Raw genomic sequence first — 18,034 nt, 5'->3', positions numbered from 1 at the left:
CAAAGCAATGAGAATTGGGCCCTTTGAGCTACTTCTGCAGCTTGCATTTCCAGAACTGAACTACAGCAGAATCCCAATGGGAGATGTGAAAAAGCCAATTAATGTTCCTTTTTTTAAATTTATTTATTTTAAAACCCATTAATTTTTTCTCTGGAACTGGAAGCTAAAGTGACAGAAGTCCTAGGAGCTATCTCAAAGGATAGCTTTTTCTCATGAGATTTCTCGTTGAAGTCCTTGTGTAAATGCCCCAGCCCCAGTGCTGAGGCCCAGGCTCTGCTGTTGTGCCCAGGGACGTGCACCTCCTGCACACTGCACTGTACAACTAACCCTGCACAGCTCTGCCATGCCCTCTCCCCTTAATCTGGACATGTCACAAGCTTTAGATGCTCACATCCCCCTTGCAAGGAGCAGAAGAATATGACAACTGCTTTTACAGGTAGGGATCTGAGGCAGAGAAGATTAGTCCCCCCCCAGTACTGGCTCTTAACAAGCACAGCATGCAGTCTAAACTAACGCTCAGCCTCTTCTATAGTCAGAAGAGGCAAGCAAGCACCACAGATGCCAAACCATTCCTTGTACATCTGACAGACATCTAAGACTGGGGGGGACAAACTCCTGCCTGGCATCAGTGTTTCCCTCTCTCTGCTGCCTGCACAGGGAGCCCTGACTGTCCTCAATTTTAAGCAGCTGATATTAGGGAAGATGATCCTTAACAGATAGGTGTTCAGGTCATCAGCATTCTCTACGTGTCTTGATTTACTCCCACAGTTCTGATCCCTGCAAAAGGAGCCCTGCCTACCAGGCAGTTTGAATCTTTCCCTTGAATCAGCTTCTGAATTTATGACACCCAACGAAAGGGATCTGGAACGGAGGTGGCTCTAAACAGGGCACTAAGTGAGTTTCTTCAGGTCATGTAAGGAAGCTGGGAGAGCAGCTCTTCAAGTCTGGTACTCTAGGGACTGAATTAGCTGCTATCTCTTGCTCTTGCATCCTTCCTTGATATAACTTATCAGATTTTGGCAGGTTTTGTTTGGTTTTATTTTTTTTAATCTTGGCCTATCATTAATAACATTACTTTAAGCTTTCCAGGAATCAGCCCCATATATAGGAGCTAACGGGAAGATAAGAGTATTTGCTTAGCTCTTAACCCATCATTTATTGAGATAAAGATGTGCTGCTCTGATACATACCCTCCTCTTCTCCACAGGTATCACCACACTCGGTTGCCTCTTCATCAGTTGGGTATGGGGTGGTGGTCTCTTCGCTCTTCAAAGTGGGCACCAGTGTCTCTGCAGTGGGCTTTACATCTAGAAAAAAATGGAGTAGAGACGCTATTTGCAATAGACAGTATAAAAAGCCCAGGTAGGAAGAAACAAAGCAAAAAATGTTTTTCTCATGTTCTTATAATGGCAGGAAGAGATAGAACAAGAATACCATGAAATTTCCACGTGCTACAAATGTCAGCACGGTTTGAACTTCAAGTGAACTGGCTGTTTCCATATGGGAGTTCCTTTGATTTAGAGTTCCCATTGGACGAGGCTCTCTTCTAGACATACATGCTACTTTTTCTCTTAATTTTTTAATCTACGCTGGTGTTGGCAATTCACTTAGCTGTCATTACTGGATAAGAGAGATCACAGGCAGAATGTCTTTTTCTTTCATAAAGGCATGAGACACGTTAAAAAAACACACACAACATTCCCACCAATTGTGCCAATTTATAAAATAAGTCGCTCAAACCCACAAATGACGTAACCGCAAACGGACCCAGAGGATCCCCTAGCACGCTCTGGCTCACTGCAGAAAGCATCTGGTTTCACACTCCAGGCTCCTGACTACGCTTTCAAAGGCTCTCTGTCCAATTTCCCTCTCTCCAACATGGCCTGTGTGAAACAACCTCCAAGCAGGTGTCAGGGGAAATTTAAGCAAGAAAGGGAAGGATATTAAGATCAACAGTAAACGACATTAGGTTCCAGCAGTCTCTCCTTTTATAGGTGCATTAACTGGAGTACAGCAGGCTTGATTCTTTCCATTTTTAAAAAGAGGCTGCTTTGCCCAGTTATGTGTGATTGTGTTTCTTTGTCGGCACCCTTCAGGATATCATTTAATAAAGCCAGAAGCAGGAGGAAATGGCTAAATACACTGAATATTTTCCATAGGCTCCTTTCTGCCCTTTTATTTTGCTGTTATTAAACATGTTGCACATAAACTCTCAGGCTTTTTTTACTTTTTTTTCCCCCAGTGGCTGTCTTTTGTTCAGGATAAAATACCAAATAACCTCAAAGTCTTTTAATTTGTAAGTTCAAATTTGTTACAACCCCATAAAACTCCAGACGCAACCAAGAAGCAAATTGCAAGCAGCCAGGCACAGAAAAATGTCATAAAAAAGAAAAGGAAAAAAAAAAAAAAGCAGCAGGTGAAGGCAACATATCAAAAGCTGCGAGTTATTTAGAGCTGGTACATTTTTTAAGGTTGTTGTTCTTGTATATTGAGATTTATAGCTGAAATGTGACAATGTGGAAGGACCTTGAAAGCCGAGTCCCATACGGGACACAGATGCTGAGCGGATGTAAATCAACAGTGTTGCATTGCCCTGGACAAGCCGCAGAAATGTATCTTGAAAAATCAGTTACCATGGTAGAGCTGCAACATGATGGTTACAAGAGATAATGAAAATAGCAGGGAGGACAACGTGATGTGTGAAATGGAAAGTGAAAAAGAGAGGTCTTGCTTGCTCGCTTTCTCTCTCCCTGGCCCAGCAAGTGTCTGTGCAACTGGTGGTAACTGTTGATCAAAATGCAAAGTCACTGAGCAATTGAAACCAGATGTTTGGAACTTCAAAAGAGAGAAAACCAGCTGCAAGTGAACATTCATCAATCTCCACTGTTCAGAAGAAAAAATTTGGCAGGTCTTTGAAAGAAGCCAATTGCTGACTGCCTGCTTCCCAATTTTTGAGTTAGTAGCCAACTAGTTTGTGAGCCCAGTTGCTGTTAAGTTACCTGTTTGACTCAGTAATTAAGATGTTTGTTGCTGATAAGAAATAGAAACAGCTCAGCAGGGTACACATGAGCTTAGGCCCTCACTTGAAGATATTTTCAATCAGCTTGTTTTAATCCATTTCTTAATCTTGTTCCCAAGCAAGTGCAGTTGCCTGGGTTTTCACAGCCAGTTCTGTAATGTGCCTGGGTCCTCCCAGCAAAGGAGGGCTGTATCTTGGCGTTGTCAAGGACTGCTGCATGTAGCCAGCCTGGATTTAGCATGCAGATAATGCCATGGGCTATCTCTGCTCCCCAGGCTGCATCAGGGATATAAATGGTTTTTATAACATGGTGAATCCACAAGATTACAAGCCCTGCTCTGATTACAAAGCTGAATGCCTGTAGATCAATAAAGCTACGAATATTTATGACTTGGCAGTTGAGTTTTAAACACTACAATGTGCAAATGATTAGACAGCCACACTGGGAAATGACCATAAAGCACCCTGCCTGGAAAAAACATGGGCTGTTGCTGCTGATATTGAAACTAAGCGTAGACATAGCTGTAAAAGAAACTTAGAACCAAAAATAGCACAAGAAGCTGAGGATGCCAAACCCCTCTTATTCTCTAATTTGGAGGAGTGCAATGGAGGGGCTGACATGTACATGGTTGGAGGTCTTGTGTGACTGCCTCCCTTTGCAGCAGTGATGCAGCGCTGTGATGCACCAGCCAGCAATGGGTCTGCAGAGATCTGGCAGCTGGAGACTCCTGGGAGCTGCAGGAAGCAACGATGTGGGAGCTGCCCAACCACTTCTGCACGGAGCCTCAGCTCCCGTTGCTCACATGAAAGCCACGGAGCCTGCTTCTCCTACAACATCCCAAAGATGTTGTAAGATTTAAATTAAGATCTAATCTTGATTTAAAGTTTAGATCATTTACAACAGATTCCCAGTCCAGAGGGAGATTTGCCATTGACTTCAAAGGTGACAAATGATCATTATTAATTGTGTGTACGTGTGTTGTGTGATTTGCTGTTTGTAATGCATCTCACAGCACATCACAGGAGGAAAGGGTAGTAAAGACTCCACAAAAGGCTGGAAAAAAGCTCTGTGTCTTTTAAGCTTCCTAGAATGGGAATTCTTACAAGAAAATGCCTTCTACAGATGTGTTTATAAAATGGAAATCATACCTCTTTATCACTGACATCTGGACACCAGATTCAGATTTAAGCAGATTATTAAAAAATGAAACAGTTTAAAAAAAGGGACAACTAGACCTTGGCACTGAAAAGCTAGCATCAGACCCAGTGAGCTGTTGGGTGCATTTCTGGCTTTTGGGGATAAAACGATGGAGCAATCAATCACCACTGAGCCTGAGGGTCAGAGGCACAACCTCTGCTGATCCCACTGAGTGTGTTAGACAGTTTTCACCTCTGCATTAAAAACAATGGTGGCTGCAAGGCATACCACTTGTGAAAAACAGGTGGGCAAAAGTGAACAAACTTCCTTGGTCTTAGGGATGTTGCAAAGATGTCGTAGAGTTAAATCCCCAACCTTGTCTGCAAAGGTATTTCCACATGGGGTTCAATGAGAGAGGAACAGTTGTTTTTACAGCAAAGCCTTATTGTGGCAGCTCAAGATACCCGTAGTGGTCACTGCACCCCTCTTCTGCATCTCTGCTTCTCTTCCTACTTTTTGTCTTATCCATTTGGAGTAAAAAGCCCAAATGTTACCTAACACAGAGACTGGGAAAGCCTGCACAACCGCCAGATAAAAGATCTGAAAGGAGAGAGAAGGGAGTTGAGGACAAATGCTGGATGGGGCTCTGTGTGAAAGCTTGGATTAGAGTCCAAACATTGCTGCTACATCCTGCATCAAGGCCAGTTCTTTTTAAGGTGGAAGTAAAAAGATGGGGTCAGGCCACGCTGCAGGTCCTGCCTTCGTGGCTGCAGTCTCCCTGCCACAGCATGGCCCTGAGGTGGGACAGCAGGGAGAGAAATAACCTCAGACTTGCACCCTGCTGGTTTAGTGCCTGCCATGGTCCTGATGGAGCCAGTGGGCAGAGGTGCAGGGGCTCCTACCTGTCCAGTTGCAGCCCAGCACCTCCAGGCGCATTCCTATTCCTGCTGGGGACCACCTCTCTGGGTGCACTCGGACGTACTGGGCAGGAACAGGGTCAAACCTCCGGACTTCAGGGATATCATAGTGGATGTTGCCTTCAAAAAGCTACACAGAGAGAGAGAGAGAGAAAAAAAGGCAAGTGATGTTTGCATCCCACATGCTCTCCACCAGACGTGATAATTTGGGTCTGGCAGGATGCAGCCACAGTTTGAAATAGTTTAGCTGTCCGACTCCAGGCCATAGAGTCCAGCTGAACAGAAACTGGGCTGTTCCTCCTCAGTTTCAAGAGGACCAAACAGGCTGTTTCCAAGAAACTTGCACAATCTCTCTTGGCCTCTGCTTTATATTCAGGGATCAGATTCTGATCCAAGCCACGCAGGGGAAGCCTGGGGAACATCCACTAGCTTCACATATAAATAAGATCAATTTGTCCTTTGGCAAATGAAGAAGCTACTGCATGTTCTAGGATACTGTAAATGCTCAGTTTTCCTCACAGTCCAAGTACCGCTGCTTTTCAGCTTAAGTGCATGAATTCAAGTCTGTGGGGAATAAACAGAGGGCTATAGATAGCATCAGGCCTTCTAAGACGCATTGGTAGGACCAGAAAAAATTAAAACTAACCCAAATTTTGAGAAGCAGATGAGTTTGCATAAAAACAGAACAGACAGTAGCAGAGAATTCATTTACTGCTCAAGCCCCCTGCCACTCCCATACTGCTAAGAAGAAAGATTATGGGGAACTCCAACAATATGGGAAAAATACGGGGAATTTCAGGGTCACAGCAGTGTGGCAAAGGGGACTTCAGATGTAGCAAATTTCCCAAAGAGAAGTTGTGATTCATCTTCCTCTTCCAGAGGCACAAGCCACAAGAGCAACACCTTTCCCTTTAAAACACGTAATTAGTTTGTGTCAAACATCATCAAACACACCATCTTGTGGGCTCTCACCTGCTGGAGCTGGGAGGACCAGAAGGTGATGTCCACACCCCCAGGCCTGGTCTGCAATAAGAAATGAAGGGAAATTGCCATCCCTGGGGGCAAGGTGGAACCTACAGCCCCTAGTACAGCTCAGGAGCAGGACCAGGGGACACAACCTGGGATTTTATGGTGACAACCCAAACTCCCAAGGTTGCTGTGGGGAGAAACAGCTAATTTCCCAAGACAGGCAGGCTGAAGATAGCCAGAAACATATCTCATTTTGCAGCTGCTCCAGGCAGTGCCTACCTTGGCTTGCATTGTTTTGGGGTCCTGGATGAAGTCCCAGTCCTTTCCATTCATGCTGTAGGCCACCTTAAACTTCTTCACAAAGGAGCGGGATTCAGTGGTGGTCACGCTGTCCCCTCCGCGAGCCCCCTGGATGATGACGCCTTTGATATTCTTCGGGACGCCAAGGTCCACCTGCAGCCACTCCTCCCCAGGCTGGGCTTGGGGGATGCGGGGAAACCAGCCAGAGCGGCTGCTCACCAGGCGGGCCATGCTGGGAGACCAGTCGTAGCCTCTGATGGAGGAGGCTGAGATCTGCGAGTCAGGGATGAGGCCAGAAAGCATTCCCAGCAAGTTGGAGCAGGGTGAATCTGCAGGGAAGGAAAGGGCATGAACAGCCAGGGTGGTTGAAGGGAGCGCTCGTGGTTTTCCCCACAGGTTTAAGCTCTGGGCACTGAACCAACACCAGCACTGGGCGCTTCCCCCTTGACTCCGGGGCCTGGGTGCCTGTCCCCCCAAGCACTTCCCTTGGGATGGGTGCCTCCATGCTGCTCACAGGGTCACTGTTCCTACCCCAAGCAGCCATGATAGCTGCGGCGGAGGGGAGGAGGAGACCCTCACCGGTGATGCGGCAGCCATACAGCTCCAGCCTCAGGGCGATGCCATTATGCCAGCTCTGGGGACGGATGCGCACGAAGCGTGTGAGCACCGGGCTGTGGATCTTGTTGAGAACCACCTCTGTGGCATCCTCGTTGGCCTGAAATGTCTGCAAGAGAGAGGGGGCACAAATACGGTTATGTCCTCTCCAGGCAGAAAGAAATAACCAGATTAGCAATCAAAATAATCTCAGCAGGGAAAACTGAGGAGAGGCTTTCTGGGCAGGGCTAGCCTCTGGCCAGGGCAAGCACCCAGGGGCAGGCAGGGAGGGCTGGGCTCTGGCAGGACAACATGGCGGATGGACTCGCCCATCAGGTAGGAGACCCAGGAGCTTGCTGCCCCACTGCCCCTCACGGCACCCCGAGGCACCTCGGACTATCAGGCCACAGCTGCTTCGAGCTCGCCGCCAAAACTAGAGCTGCTCTAATGCAAAAGGCCAGATGTCCCCAAATGCTGTGTGAGATCTTGCCTCCCCTCCGCGGGTAAACAGGCTGACATCCTGACACATCCTCGCACTGAGCTCCACCGGGAAACATCTTGTGCAAGCAGCGGTGTGCGAGCAGGCAGGATGCCGCCTCTGCCTGGGGTGACAAGCCGCCGTCCCAGCCAGCCCCTCGCCCCTGCCTCTCCGGCACACATGCAGCCCGCCACACAGAGACAGCTTTTCGGGAGAGTTTATGATCCGACATGATATGAAAAGCCTGCTGCCTTACCAGATGGCCATAATCAATAACTACCAGATGGACGTTAGATCCACCCCTCCTGCGCATTATTTTAAAAGGACGGACAAGGATTGGATACTTGTGTTCCTGTTTCAGGCTGCGGAGCCATAGCAGGGAAGAAAAGGCGGGGAAAGAGGAAATACCCAACCTGAGGGTAATTTCGAACCCTTTCTCTGCCCCCAGCATAAAGCACTAAAGCTCACAGACCAAGGCTTCAGGCATTGCCTGCTTTCCCTCCAAGCACGCAGGCTTCTCAGGACAGGGCTAGAGCATTCTCCAATCTCAGCCAGGAGCCGCATCCGTACTGAGGTGTTGGCTGGGCTCTTCTGCAGGCTCCTACCCTGCATATGCCGTGCTAAGCACAGGAGCTCCCACTAAGTTTATCTCAGAGCAAAGCAGGAGAGTGTAATCTCTGGCACCAATCTCCTGTCAGAGGCAAGAAACAATTCAACTGCAGATCCCCGTGATCCGGGACAGAAAAAGGGGTGAGGCTCTTGCTTTGAATAGCAGTTAAGAAGCATTTTATAAGCCTCCCACTGCTCTAGGCCTGCAGATAGCACATTACTGCTCTTCTCCCAGGATCCAGCATGCCAGGGTGTGCAGAGGGTGTTTGCAGAGAGGGACAGTGGCTGTTCACAGCACCACAACCAGCTCTGGACTGCCCCTGCACGTCACAGTCCAGCCCAGGATGGCGGCACTCCTGCCAGGGCAGGGAACAGCCATCCCACAGAAGGCTTTGGTTGCAAATCTGGCTGGTAATTGGGATTTGGGGTTGATGTGAACTTGAGCAGAAATGCTAATCTGGAGAATATATATCATGCTGCTACCGTTTAGCAACACAGCAGGGTTTATGTGTTTTTAATATCCTATTTTATCCTGTCTGACCCCACTTCCCATCCTTTTCCTTGCTCAGCAGACACCAAATACCCTTTTCTCCAGCAGGAGGGCTGTAAGAAGAGTGGTTACTTTGAAACACTCTCCGGGCACACGTGTGTGTGCGTGTGTGCATGCGCGCGTGTATGTCTTGTAAACCTGTGAGAACACACATGTGTGCGCGCGCACACACACACGCATGCGCTGAAAGGATACATTTCCACACCACAGCAAAGCCTCCAGCTTTATGTCAGCACAGAAGCTGACACACAACACCTTACCTCTGAACCTAACACCGGAGGACAGGAAATGTTTATCTGAGCCAGTGCAACTATTTTAGCACAAGGAGCAGCGTGTCAGGTCAGCCCAAAGGTCCCTCTGTCCCAGGGGGCGGCTCCTGGTGGTGGCCCCAGCAGATGCCCGAGGGTAGCAAGCCTCGGGGAATCTTCTCCTGGCAACCTCTCTTTGCTTCCCACAATCAGCAGTCTGAAGACTCCATGAGCCAAAGGTTGCATATGGACCAGCATGTTTAACAGTCACTGATGAGGTTTGCTGCTCTTTTTGGTTTAACATATTTCCAGTTTTGTTCTTTTTTAGCTCACTTCGCACATACGAGCATCAGGGGCCAGAAGCCAAATTTACACCAGCGTAATTTGTTGCTGACTTCTGCAAAGTCAAGCTTGACAGAAAGCAGAAGCACGACTGAGCCCCAAAAGTTTATCACTATCACATACATTGCTGAAAGCATCTCTTACACAACCTTAGTCCCAACCACCTGCTTCCAAGGGGAGCAACCTCAATTCTGTTTTAGATTTGGGGCCCAGTAATTTCCTCAGACTAGATCACATTCAACAAGCTACGTAACTCTGAATCAGGGCCTTGACACTCCAGACTGCCAGTTTATGAGGGCAGAAACAGCATCTGACTTCAAGGTCTAGTATCAGCCGCATTGGCAGGATCTGCCCCAGTGAACCTTGTTTCTGAAAAGCCCCAGCTGATCTTAGCAAGTCATTGCTTTGCACTCCATTCAGCATAACAGAAAGAGGCCATTTTCAGAGGGCAGGTGCTTAGTGCTGCTAGAGAAGGGGGGTCCTCCCGTGTGCCCGGCCTTTCAGCCTCCTTCCCAAGTGGAAATGCATCACAAGCCCGCAGGTCCCAACGCTGCTGACGAGGGTCTGACCCTTAGCATACGGTTTCTCTGCACTGAAAATGCTGACCCCAGAGCCTGAGCGCACTGTGGAGAGAGTCCCATTGACTTGAACAGGCTCTACATCCTGCCTCAATTTAGCACTCATGGCATGGGAAGAACTAGCAGGAAAATGTGTGAAGTTGGGAGTGCCAAGAAAGCAAAGATTTCTTCCCCTTTACCAAAATAGAACATTGCTATTCCTCCCATCCTATCTGCTTCCCATCCCACTCAGCACATATTTTGAGCCAAGTCTTCAAATGGTGTAAATCAACATATCGCCATCGAAGTATAAGAAGTCACAGTAATTTACACCAGCATAAAAAAAAAAAATCTGGCTGTGATCTAGGGAGATAGATAGATACACACTCATCAGAGAGCACACATGCGCATGTGCACGCACACGCGCTGAAGGGTGACGGAGCCAGAAGACAAATGGGAAAACCATTAACAAATTAAAAGCACCTTCCAAGAAGCAGTCAGAGGAACTAATTTTCACTGCTGCATCAAAAAGCTGCCCATCCCCTCCCCATATACTTTATGTTTACTTCTGTTTTAGTCCAGTCGGCGGGTCTACATGTAAAATTAAATTGATAATCAATGAGAGATGACTTAATTAATTTGCTGCAGAAACCAAGTGGTGGGAGATGATGTCTAGGCTAGAGGAGGACTGGGCAAGTTTTCCATGTGCACGCACACGCAGGCTCCACACCAACACTTAGAAGTCGTATTTCTGACACACTGGAATGCTGCGGGGTGATGGGGGGATTTCTGAAGCTGCAGTAGTTCCAGTGGGTATGGGAATTGTGCCAACAGCAGAGTTTGGAGTGAAGGGAGTGAAGGACAGGGAGACAAAAAGCACCATGAAGTTGAAGAGGCAGCGAGTCAGGGAGGGGGCAGGAGGTAACCCCTCTCCCACTTTCTTTATTGTGCTGCTTGGCCACTACGCAATTTCTTGGGGAGCTGAAGAAAGCTGCTGGGGGAGGCAGAGGAGAAGGCCAAGGATGGCAGCAGCCCTGCCTTCGTCCGTATGTATGTGTCTCTCTGGATACACTAGATTTACTGCAGGATTATGTTACTCCCGTGGAGACAGAGCCCTGGAACAGAGCATGCTAACAGGATTAAGGCTTCAGGATTGAGACAGAGAAGCATGAAGGAGAAAAGTAGGGGAGATTATTTTCCTTGTCAGATAGGGAAGGCATAAAACGGGGCATGTTTGATGGTGGGAGGATTCTGGCTCGAGTGGAGGGTGGATAGTTCTGGATTTATTAAATCCAGGAACAAGGAGGTAAAAGAAAAATGATACTTGGCAACACTCAACAAAGCACAGCCGTCTGGGCAAGGCACAGCATGCTGGGCTGGGCTTGCCAGCACCGTGTCTTTGAGAGGCTCCACTCAGATCCGGGAGTCACCAGGGACGCGAGGAGTGGCACTCTGTTAGCCTGCAAAGGAGATATCAGGCCCAGAAGTACAAAGCTGCAGCCTTGCTAGGAAAGCCAGGGCTGCAAATCTCCCCTGGTACTGCACCAAGGGTGAATGCACACAACTGCCTTTCCCAAAGCCCGATGTCTTTGTCCTGTCTGTGAAAGCAGCAGAAGCAGGCTGGGACCTGGGGATGCTTCTGGGCAAACCCTCTGCACCATGATGTCTCTGTGCAGAAGCACTTGTAGCCTTCTGGTTGATTATGCAAGCTTTTCCTGAGTTTTCCAGATAAAGAAGCCACAGGACTGAAAGCTTTTCTCTCCCTCCCCAGGTGAATGAACACAGGAGACCTCATTAAGAACTGAAAGGACAGAGAAATGCTCCTAAGGGAAGGCACAAGGGTCTCCAAAGAGTCATCTTCAATGTTCCCTGCCAGCCCCAAACACCTCTGAGATCCCCAGCTCCATGTACAGCTGAGATATTCGGCTCTTTGCAGCAATTCAACCTGCCTTCTTGCATCCACCTGAAATACCACCCAGGAAGGTTAGCTGATAACCAGCACGAAGCCGTCAAAATCAGTAGGAAATGGAAAATGCACACCAGCTGGATCTTGCTGCCATTTCTCATCCATTGACTTCTACAGGTTCTCAAAGCAAATGTTTCAGTTGCATCCTCCCATTTTACACACAGAGCAATGGAGGCAGCGAGAGCACCCATCACATTCCCAACCCACCCCAAATCCTAAAACCCATCCTGTCCCCAAGTCCCTCGTCACACTAGATGATCCTTGTGAGCTGATCTCTGCAGTTACTAAGATGGAGCAGCTCAGACCACACGGGAGCTGGAACCCAAGACCCTACAAAGAAGGAAGTGGATCAGAATGGATGAGCACTTTTGTTTTCCAATAAAATCCTCATAGTTGAATCTGTCTGAAGAAAATGACCAAAACCAAAAGGTCAAATACTGCCAGGTACTGCTTCCTTGGGTTCAAGAATGAGTTATTGTTTTCTAAGGACATTTGCAAACTGCTAGATAAGATCTCAGTGCACACAGCAGGGTCAGTGCCTGGAAGATAACCTCTGGGGCTATCGACCATGGATGACACAGAGTGGGATGCAACAGGGAGGGCAAGAGCCAGAGCAGCCTTTCTGGAGCAGGGCTGTTGGGCCCTGTCCCACGGGGATGCGCTGGTGGGTAGCAAGGGGCGAGTGTGGTGCAACATGTAGTGCTGGTCGCTCTCCTCCCCGTCTCCTCTTTTGGGGGACACACAGAAGACAGCTCTGCACCTTCGGCCAGGTCGCTGGGTTAGCCCCTCCCCCTGCTCCCACACCCCAGGCAAGGACAGAGCATCATGCCCTGGACAGGGGGACATCCAGGGTGTGCTGGGCTGGGCTTTGAGGGGAGTGGGATGCGAGGCAGGGGAAAAGCCTTTCCCATTTCCCTCGCTGTGAGTGCCAGCGGCTGGGGACTCAAAAGTGAGCCATCACGTTTCGCAGGGAAACACCCTGGCCCCAGTCTTCTCCGAAACACCGGAAGGAGGGGAAGCGGAGGGACAAAAGAGAGGAGGTCAGAGCTCCCCATCCTCTGCAGAGTGTGCCATCCCTTCCCCACCCCTCCTGCACTCACTGGTTTTCTCTTGCTTTAGTTCCCTGATGAAGATGTAAATGTTAGCTGACCTGCCTATAACATGGCAGAGCTGTGCTTTTGGCCCACACAGCTGGCAGAAATTCAGAGCAGTGTTTGATACACCCCATATGCCTATGTGTGCATGTGCATATATATATATGTGTGTGTGTGTGTATATATATGTATATATATACGTATATATCTGCATGTATGTAGAGGAATAGAAAGTCCCTGTCTGTCCACCCCCCTCCTCTCCCTCCCCATTCCTCATGGCACCAAATCAAGCTGCGGCAGACTTGACAAATCTATTTGGCATGGTTCACTCCACCGTTGCTGCCTGAACTGTGTGGAGCGCCACACTGACGCAGGGAGGAATCTGCACCCTGAATACAGACATCTGGGAGCTTGCCTAATGCAGGAACAGCAAGGATTCGTGCGCCAGAGCCCGCCGGCACCAGGCCTGTGAGCGAGGGGCTTCGCCCTGGCCCCACTGTGTCTCGGCGGCTGGCGGCTGGTTGTTTGGTGGGGAGGGAAAGCAGTCACCCAGATGCAAGGGGTAGGCGAGCCACCAAAAAGCAATTACTTATCCTCCAGCCTCAGGAGGTATCTGCTAAATCGAGGATGGAACACGGGAACAAAGTGAGACTGGAATAAAGGAGTAAAAAAGGAGAGGTTTGATTTTTCCTCTTTTTTATGAAGAGAGAAAACAGAGCAGAAAAAAAGCTGGTAGGACTCAAAGGCCAAATCCGGAAATGGTGGCAATTCTCGTGGCTACGGGACTGCTTTGGATTGACACCAGCTAGGCTTTAGGTCTTGCTGGAGCGATGTAAATTGGCCCAGCAGCACTGAAACCGGTTGTGCTGTCCTGCTCCACCCTGGCTGAGGATCCGGTGTCCAATGTCCGGGACTGCAAGGCCGGGACATCTACTCTCCCCTGTGACTAAAAACACCCTCCAGGCCAGATTCCTGCCCCAGTTAGACTCTGAAAGGTAAATTTATTGCCAGTGGCTATTTGAAACACTGAACTGTGTATTTAGCCCATCTCTCTGACCGGCGTGTTGCTAATCTCCCGTCTGCCTCAGCTTGCAGAAACAGTCCCAGCGAGACCTCAACTCACCCATTTCCGCAGGGCGCCTGGGGTGAGGAGAGATTGCCCCAGTTCACAGAAAGGTCTGCCACGGCCAGTGAGTCCTGGGAGAGCAGAGGGCCTCCACAGCAGTGCACGGCCACTGTATTAGGGTTACACGTGACCTCTGCCATTAGGTGTGGCCCCAGAGCCAGCCCACCCGAGGTCTGGGGGAGCCTGGTTGCTGAGTCTCCTATGCTGGGCTGCCCTATGCCTCCATTTCCCTACCTCTAAAATAGCACTAACACCACCTCACTGGCACATGAGGAGCTTAAATACTCCAAATATTGGAGGTATGAGACCCTGCTAGGGGCCTCTGCACAGAGAGGACTCATTCTGGGAAGCAGAGTGAATTTGAACCATGAGACAGTTGTAGGGAAGGGGAAATCACACGTCCCGGAAGGGGAGGAAATGTCTGTATGAATCCTGGACAAGGCAGCCTACTGCCTTTCATGCCAGCAGCGCCTGTGCCAGCAAAGGGAGGGGACAGCTAATTTAACAGAAGCGCTGAGCAAGCAGAAATTGCTGGGACGTGCATGCGGGGGGAGGTGTGTGGGACCCCAGCCACTGAGTTCACGCAGACAGATTATGGCACATCAATGGGGAGGACCTGAGCACAGCAGCAGTTCTGGTGGGCACCACAAAAGAGCAGGGAAGGGCTTCCCTGAGGTGCCCTTAACCCAGGGACAACCACACGACCAAGGAAAGTGACAGAACAGGACCAGCCCAGCACATGGCTGCCTTAACCCCCCTCCCCAAGGGGGTTTAAGGCAAAGCTCCCATGCAGACCACATCCCGCTTGCCTCGCCTGGCCATGCAGCAGCACCCGCAAAGCTTGGAAGGGCTGAACACCCATATTCACCCTCCCTCCCCCTCTCTCCCATCTCTGTGTGCCTCCCAGAAACACGGTGAGAGCATGCAGCAGCTCCCAGGGCTCAATGCATCCCTGCTGACCACGCCTGCTAGCGCAGATCCCACAGCTCTGGCAGCCTGAATTGCTCCTCGTTATTTATTGTTCATTTTGTTCTCTGGGATGGTGCGATCCCCTCTTAGGATTTGTGCCCTTTCATTTCCAGGCCTCAATAACTCCTGAACTACAGTTTCATGTGGTTTTGTGATTGTTAACCCAGCATGCAGACAGGGCTATGGCCATAAAAGCTCGATGAATCTCGTATGGCAAAACACAGGCTGTGAAAGCATTTTCTCCTTCATTTGCAGTCAAATAACATACTCTCGCCACCACGAAAGATGCAACAGCAGCCAGGTTTTCCAAGGAATAGTGTTTCCTCATTGCTGTGCAGAGGAGAAAGGACTATTTCTGCTCAGAGCATCATCAGTCTTTTAGCCCTCATCAGAAAAAGGGTCCCTCACAGATTAAACCTTCCGGACCTGTAAAATCTCTCTGTTCTATTCCCTCCCATTGGCTGCAAGACTCACCAAGGTGCATGCAAAAGAGACAAAAAGGCCTTTACCTTGTGGTTTTTCCCATGTCGGTACATCATCCAGTCCTCTCCATTGGTGCTGACCTCCAGCTTGTAGGTACGGACATAGTAGCCTTTCTGGGTTTCTCTGGAGATGGCACCCTGCGTGGCAATGGCTGTGAGCACAGTCAGGAAGTGGAGGTCCACCTTTCCAGGGGAAAAAGGGACAAGAGAGAGAATGGTGACCACCTGAGAGCCCAGGTTGGCTAGTTAGTTCCTCCCTCTGTCTCTGAAACATGAGAAGGTGAGAATTCAGTCTGTCTCACTCCATCTGTGGGCGCACATTTCAGCAGGCACAAACCCCCTGGGCTGACTTCAGCAGGATGCTTGTAGATAGGACCATGGGACAAGAGTAACTAACGATCTTGACGTCCGTCCATATGGGACCGTCACAAAGCCTTCTTCCTGCCCCAGACCAAGCAACAAGATCTGCACAGAAGCTCATGTCCATTAAAGCAGGACAGAGGCAGATTTTTCCATGTAAAATAAAAGCATGGTGTCCAGCTAGCAAGTGCTGCAGTTCCTGGTTTTCCCTTGCTCTTTTTTTTTTAACAATGTGGGTTGAGAAAAGTCAGCAGAGCTGGCTTGGTAGCACTGCCATGAATGAAGAATGAGACGTCTGCTAGAGACAATGACATTCACCACCTCCCGTTCCTAGTGCCCTTTAGCAAGCAGTGTCTCACGGCGATGTGACACAGCCAGAAGCCCTGTACGGACAGAGGCTGTGTATCTAACCAGCTCCCAGGCAAAGTCTTTGCTCTGTCAGCCCCCTACCTGATGTCAGCCTGCTCGCACTCCCTGCATCACTGATGAGATAAATATTATTCTAGTTGTTTTTCCACGTGCCTCCTGGAAACTTTGGTCCTCAGGCCAGTGGTGGAGTCAGTGGCCCTTGTAAGTGGCAGAGGTCCCTCAGTCTCTGTCAGTATGCTGGAAAGTTCATCAAGGTTTCGGGCAGGAAGGAGGGAGCGGGAGAGGGACAGTGGGTCAAGTCAGCCCTCGTGCAGGCATGTTAATGGGAGAGCCAGCCTGCCACATTTCACAGAGACACTGCAGCTCCCCTGCTGCTTGCTCCCCATGAGCCACAGAGGCAATAAAAAATTCAACAAGCCTTATGGTCAAGGGTCAGTTTAACAGTGTGACACTCCACTTGGTGGGGGAAGAGGTGAGGGGGCTGGAAAGCATGCGTACCTGGAGGTACTCTCTGTTGCTGTCTGCATTGGGGGTCCAGCCATTGTCATCACTGTTGAGCCGGCTCTGTTGAGGGGTCCATCGCCCATCTGAGTAGGTGGAGGAGGCAGTGATCTGCATGTTGGAGATCCTGCCAGACTCCATCCCCAGCGGCACGTTGCACTGGAAGTCTGGAGCAGACACACACATGCACACAGGCAGATCAGCTCACAGTCTCTGTGCTTCACTCCCAAGTGGAAGGCAGTACTGAACTATCGTTCCCAGCTAACTCCAAGTAAAGCTGCCTGCCCGGAAAGATGAACAGATCTGCACCATCTTGCAGGTTGTGTGTGCTCACAGATGGCACTGAAAAATTAAAGATGGGGCAGCTTTATGTTTGCATGGCCCTCTGAAAATTAATACAGTCCAGATCTTTCTCCCTTTCTCTATCTCCTTCACCTTTGCACAGTTTTGACACAATTCTGTCCCTTCCCTCCCTCCATCTCCACCAAGATGTCCCAAGTCCCTTTGCCACAAAGTTCCCCATCTTCTTGAATGCTGGAGGTGAAATCTAAGCACTGTCAAGGCAAGGAGTATGGGCAGGCACAATGGGAGGGTGCTTACCTTGACATTCCTTGCCAGCAGGAATGTCAAGGCCTGGAATGAGAAGGTCTAAAGGTGTGCATGTGAGAGTATGGATGCATGTATGTGTCTGTGTATATGTGCATGCCCTATATGTGATATCAGGCCCACAGGAATTAACCAGCCAAGAATATGAAAGGCTCTGGTATGCTTTCATTTGTGTTGCCTTACTTCTAAGACTTTAAAAGTCACAATCAGCTCAATCTTATTGCATATCTCATATATTTTATGGCAGCTGTCCTGAAAAAACAATAGCAAAGAAAACATTGATAGGAAATACTGCATGGGCCCAAGCGTGCCGCTGCTGTAAACCAATGGGGCTCCACCAGACTGCCTGTGTTTTTAATGTGGCCAAGTAAACCCCAGGTGGAAAAGATGGGCCAAGTTAAGATCTCAGTGGTATTATTAAAGTTTCAGTTTTGTACCAGCATAAATCAAAACAGGCCTGGTCCTTTACCAGCTCTTGTGCTTCATTTCTCAAGCTTTGTGTGTCATTAACATTTTATTTCCCAATCCTTTTAAAGAACTGAATAGAAAGGGGATTAAAGAACAGATCAACTGAGTGTGGATATAGGTAATAGTGAAGAGTGCATGCTTGTCTGTAACTCTCACAGCCTCAGCAGAACATCCCTAACTCTGTCACAGAGCAAGAGCCTGCAACCCAGCTGCCCTAGCACTGCACAACCCCTATTCTACCCTGCTCTCTTCATGGGCTTTCTGTGTTGGGTCAGGGACTCCCTCTCTTTCTCTGGGACTGAGGGTTGTCCTGAAGGCTTCTTCTGTTGTATCACAGGTTCACTGCTAACAGAGGTCGAGAACTGTAGCTCT

The 18,034-nt window shown here is 49.1% G+C and overlaps 1 protein-coding gene across 4 annotated transcripts in view; it reads right to left on the bottom strand.

The window, feature by feature from the left end:
* Nucleotides 1–18,034, bottom strand: part of NRP2 (neuropilin 2) — an 86,969-nt gene that overhangs the window by 33,833 nt on the left and 35,102 nt on the right. For all 4 annotated transcript variants that reach the window (XM_075710591.1, XM_075710593.1, XM_075710594.1 and 1 more), the window contains exons 6-11: nucleotides 16,586–16,755; nucleotides 15,386–15,541; nucleotides 6,923–7,067; nucleotides 6,323–6,672; nucleotides 5,060–5,204; nucleotides 1,191–1,307 (exon numbers count right to left, since the gene is read on the bottom strand). In XM_075710591.1, the coding sequence (XP_075566706.1) occupies nucleotides 1,191–1,307; nucleotides 5,060–5,204; nucleotides 6,323–6,672; nucleotides 6,923–7,067; nucleotides 15,386–15,541; nucleotides 16,586–16,755 (1,083 nt within the window). The remainder of the gene's footprint in view (nucleotides 1–1,190; nucleotides 1,308–5,059; nucleotides 5,205–6,322; nucleotides 6,673–6,922; nucleotides 7,068–15,385; nucleotides 15,542–16,585; nucleotides 16,756–18,034) is intronic.

The sequence above is a fragment of the Pelecanus crispus genome, chromosome 5 (genome assembly GCF_030463565.1).
Source record: "Pelecanus crispus isolate bPelCri1 chromosome 5, bPelCri1.pri, whole genome shotgun sequence".
Lineage (NCBI taxonomy): Eukaryota > Metazoa > Chordata > Aves > Pelecaniformes > Pelecanidae > Pelecanus > Pelecanus crispus.
Note: the sequence above shows the minus strand (reverse complement) of the source record. Positions and strands in the feature narration are given on the sequence as shown.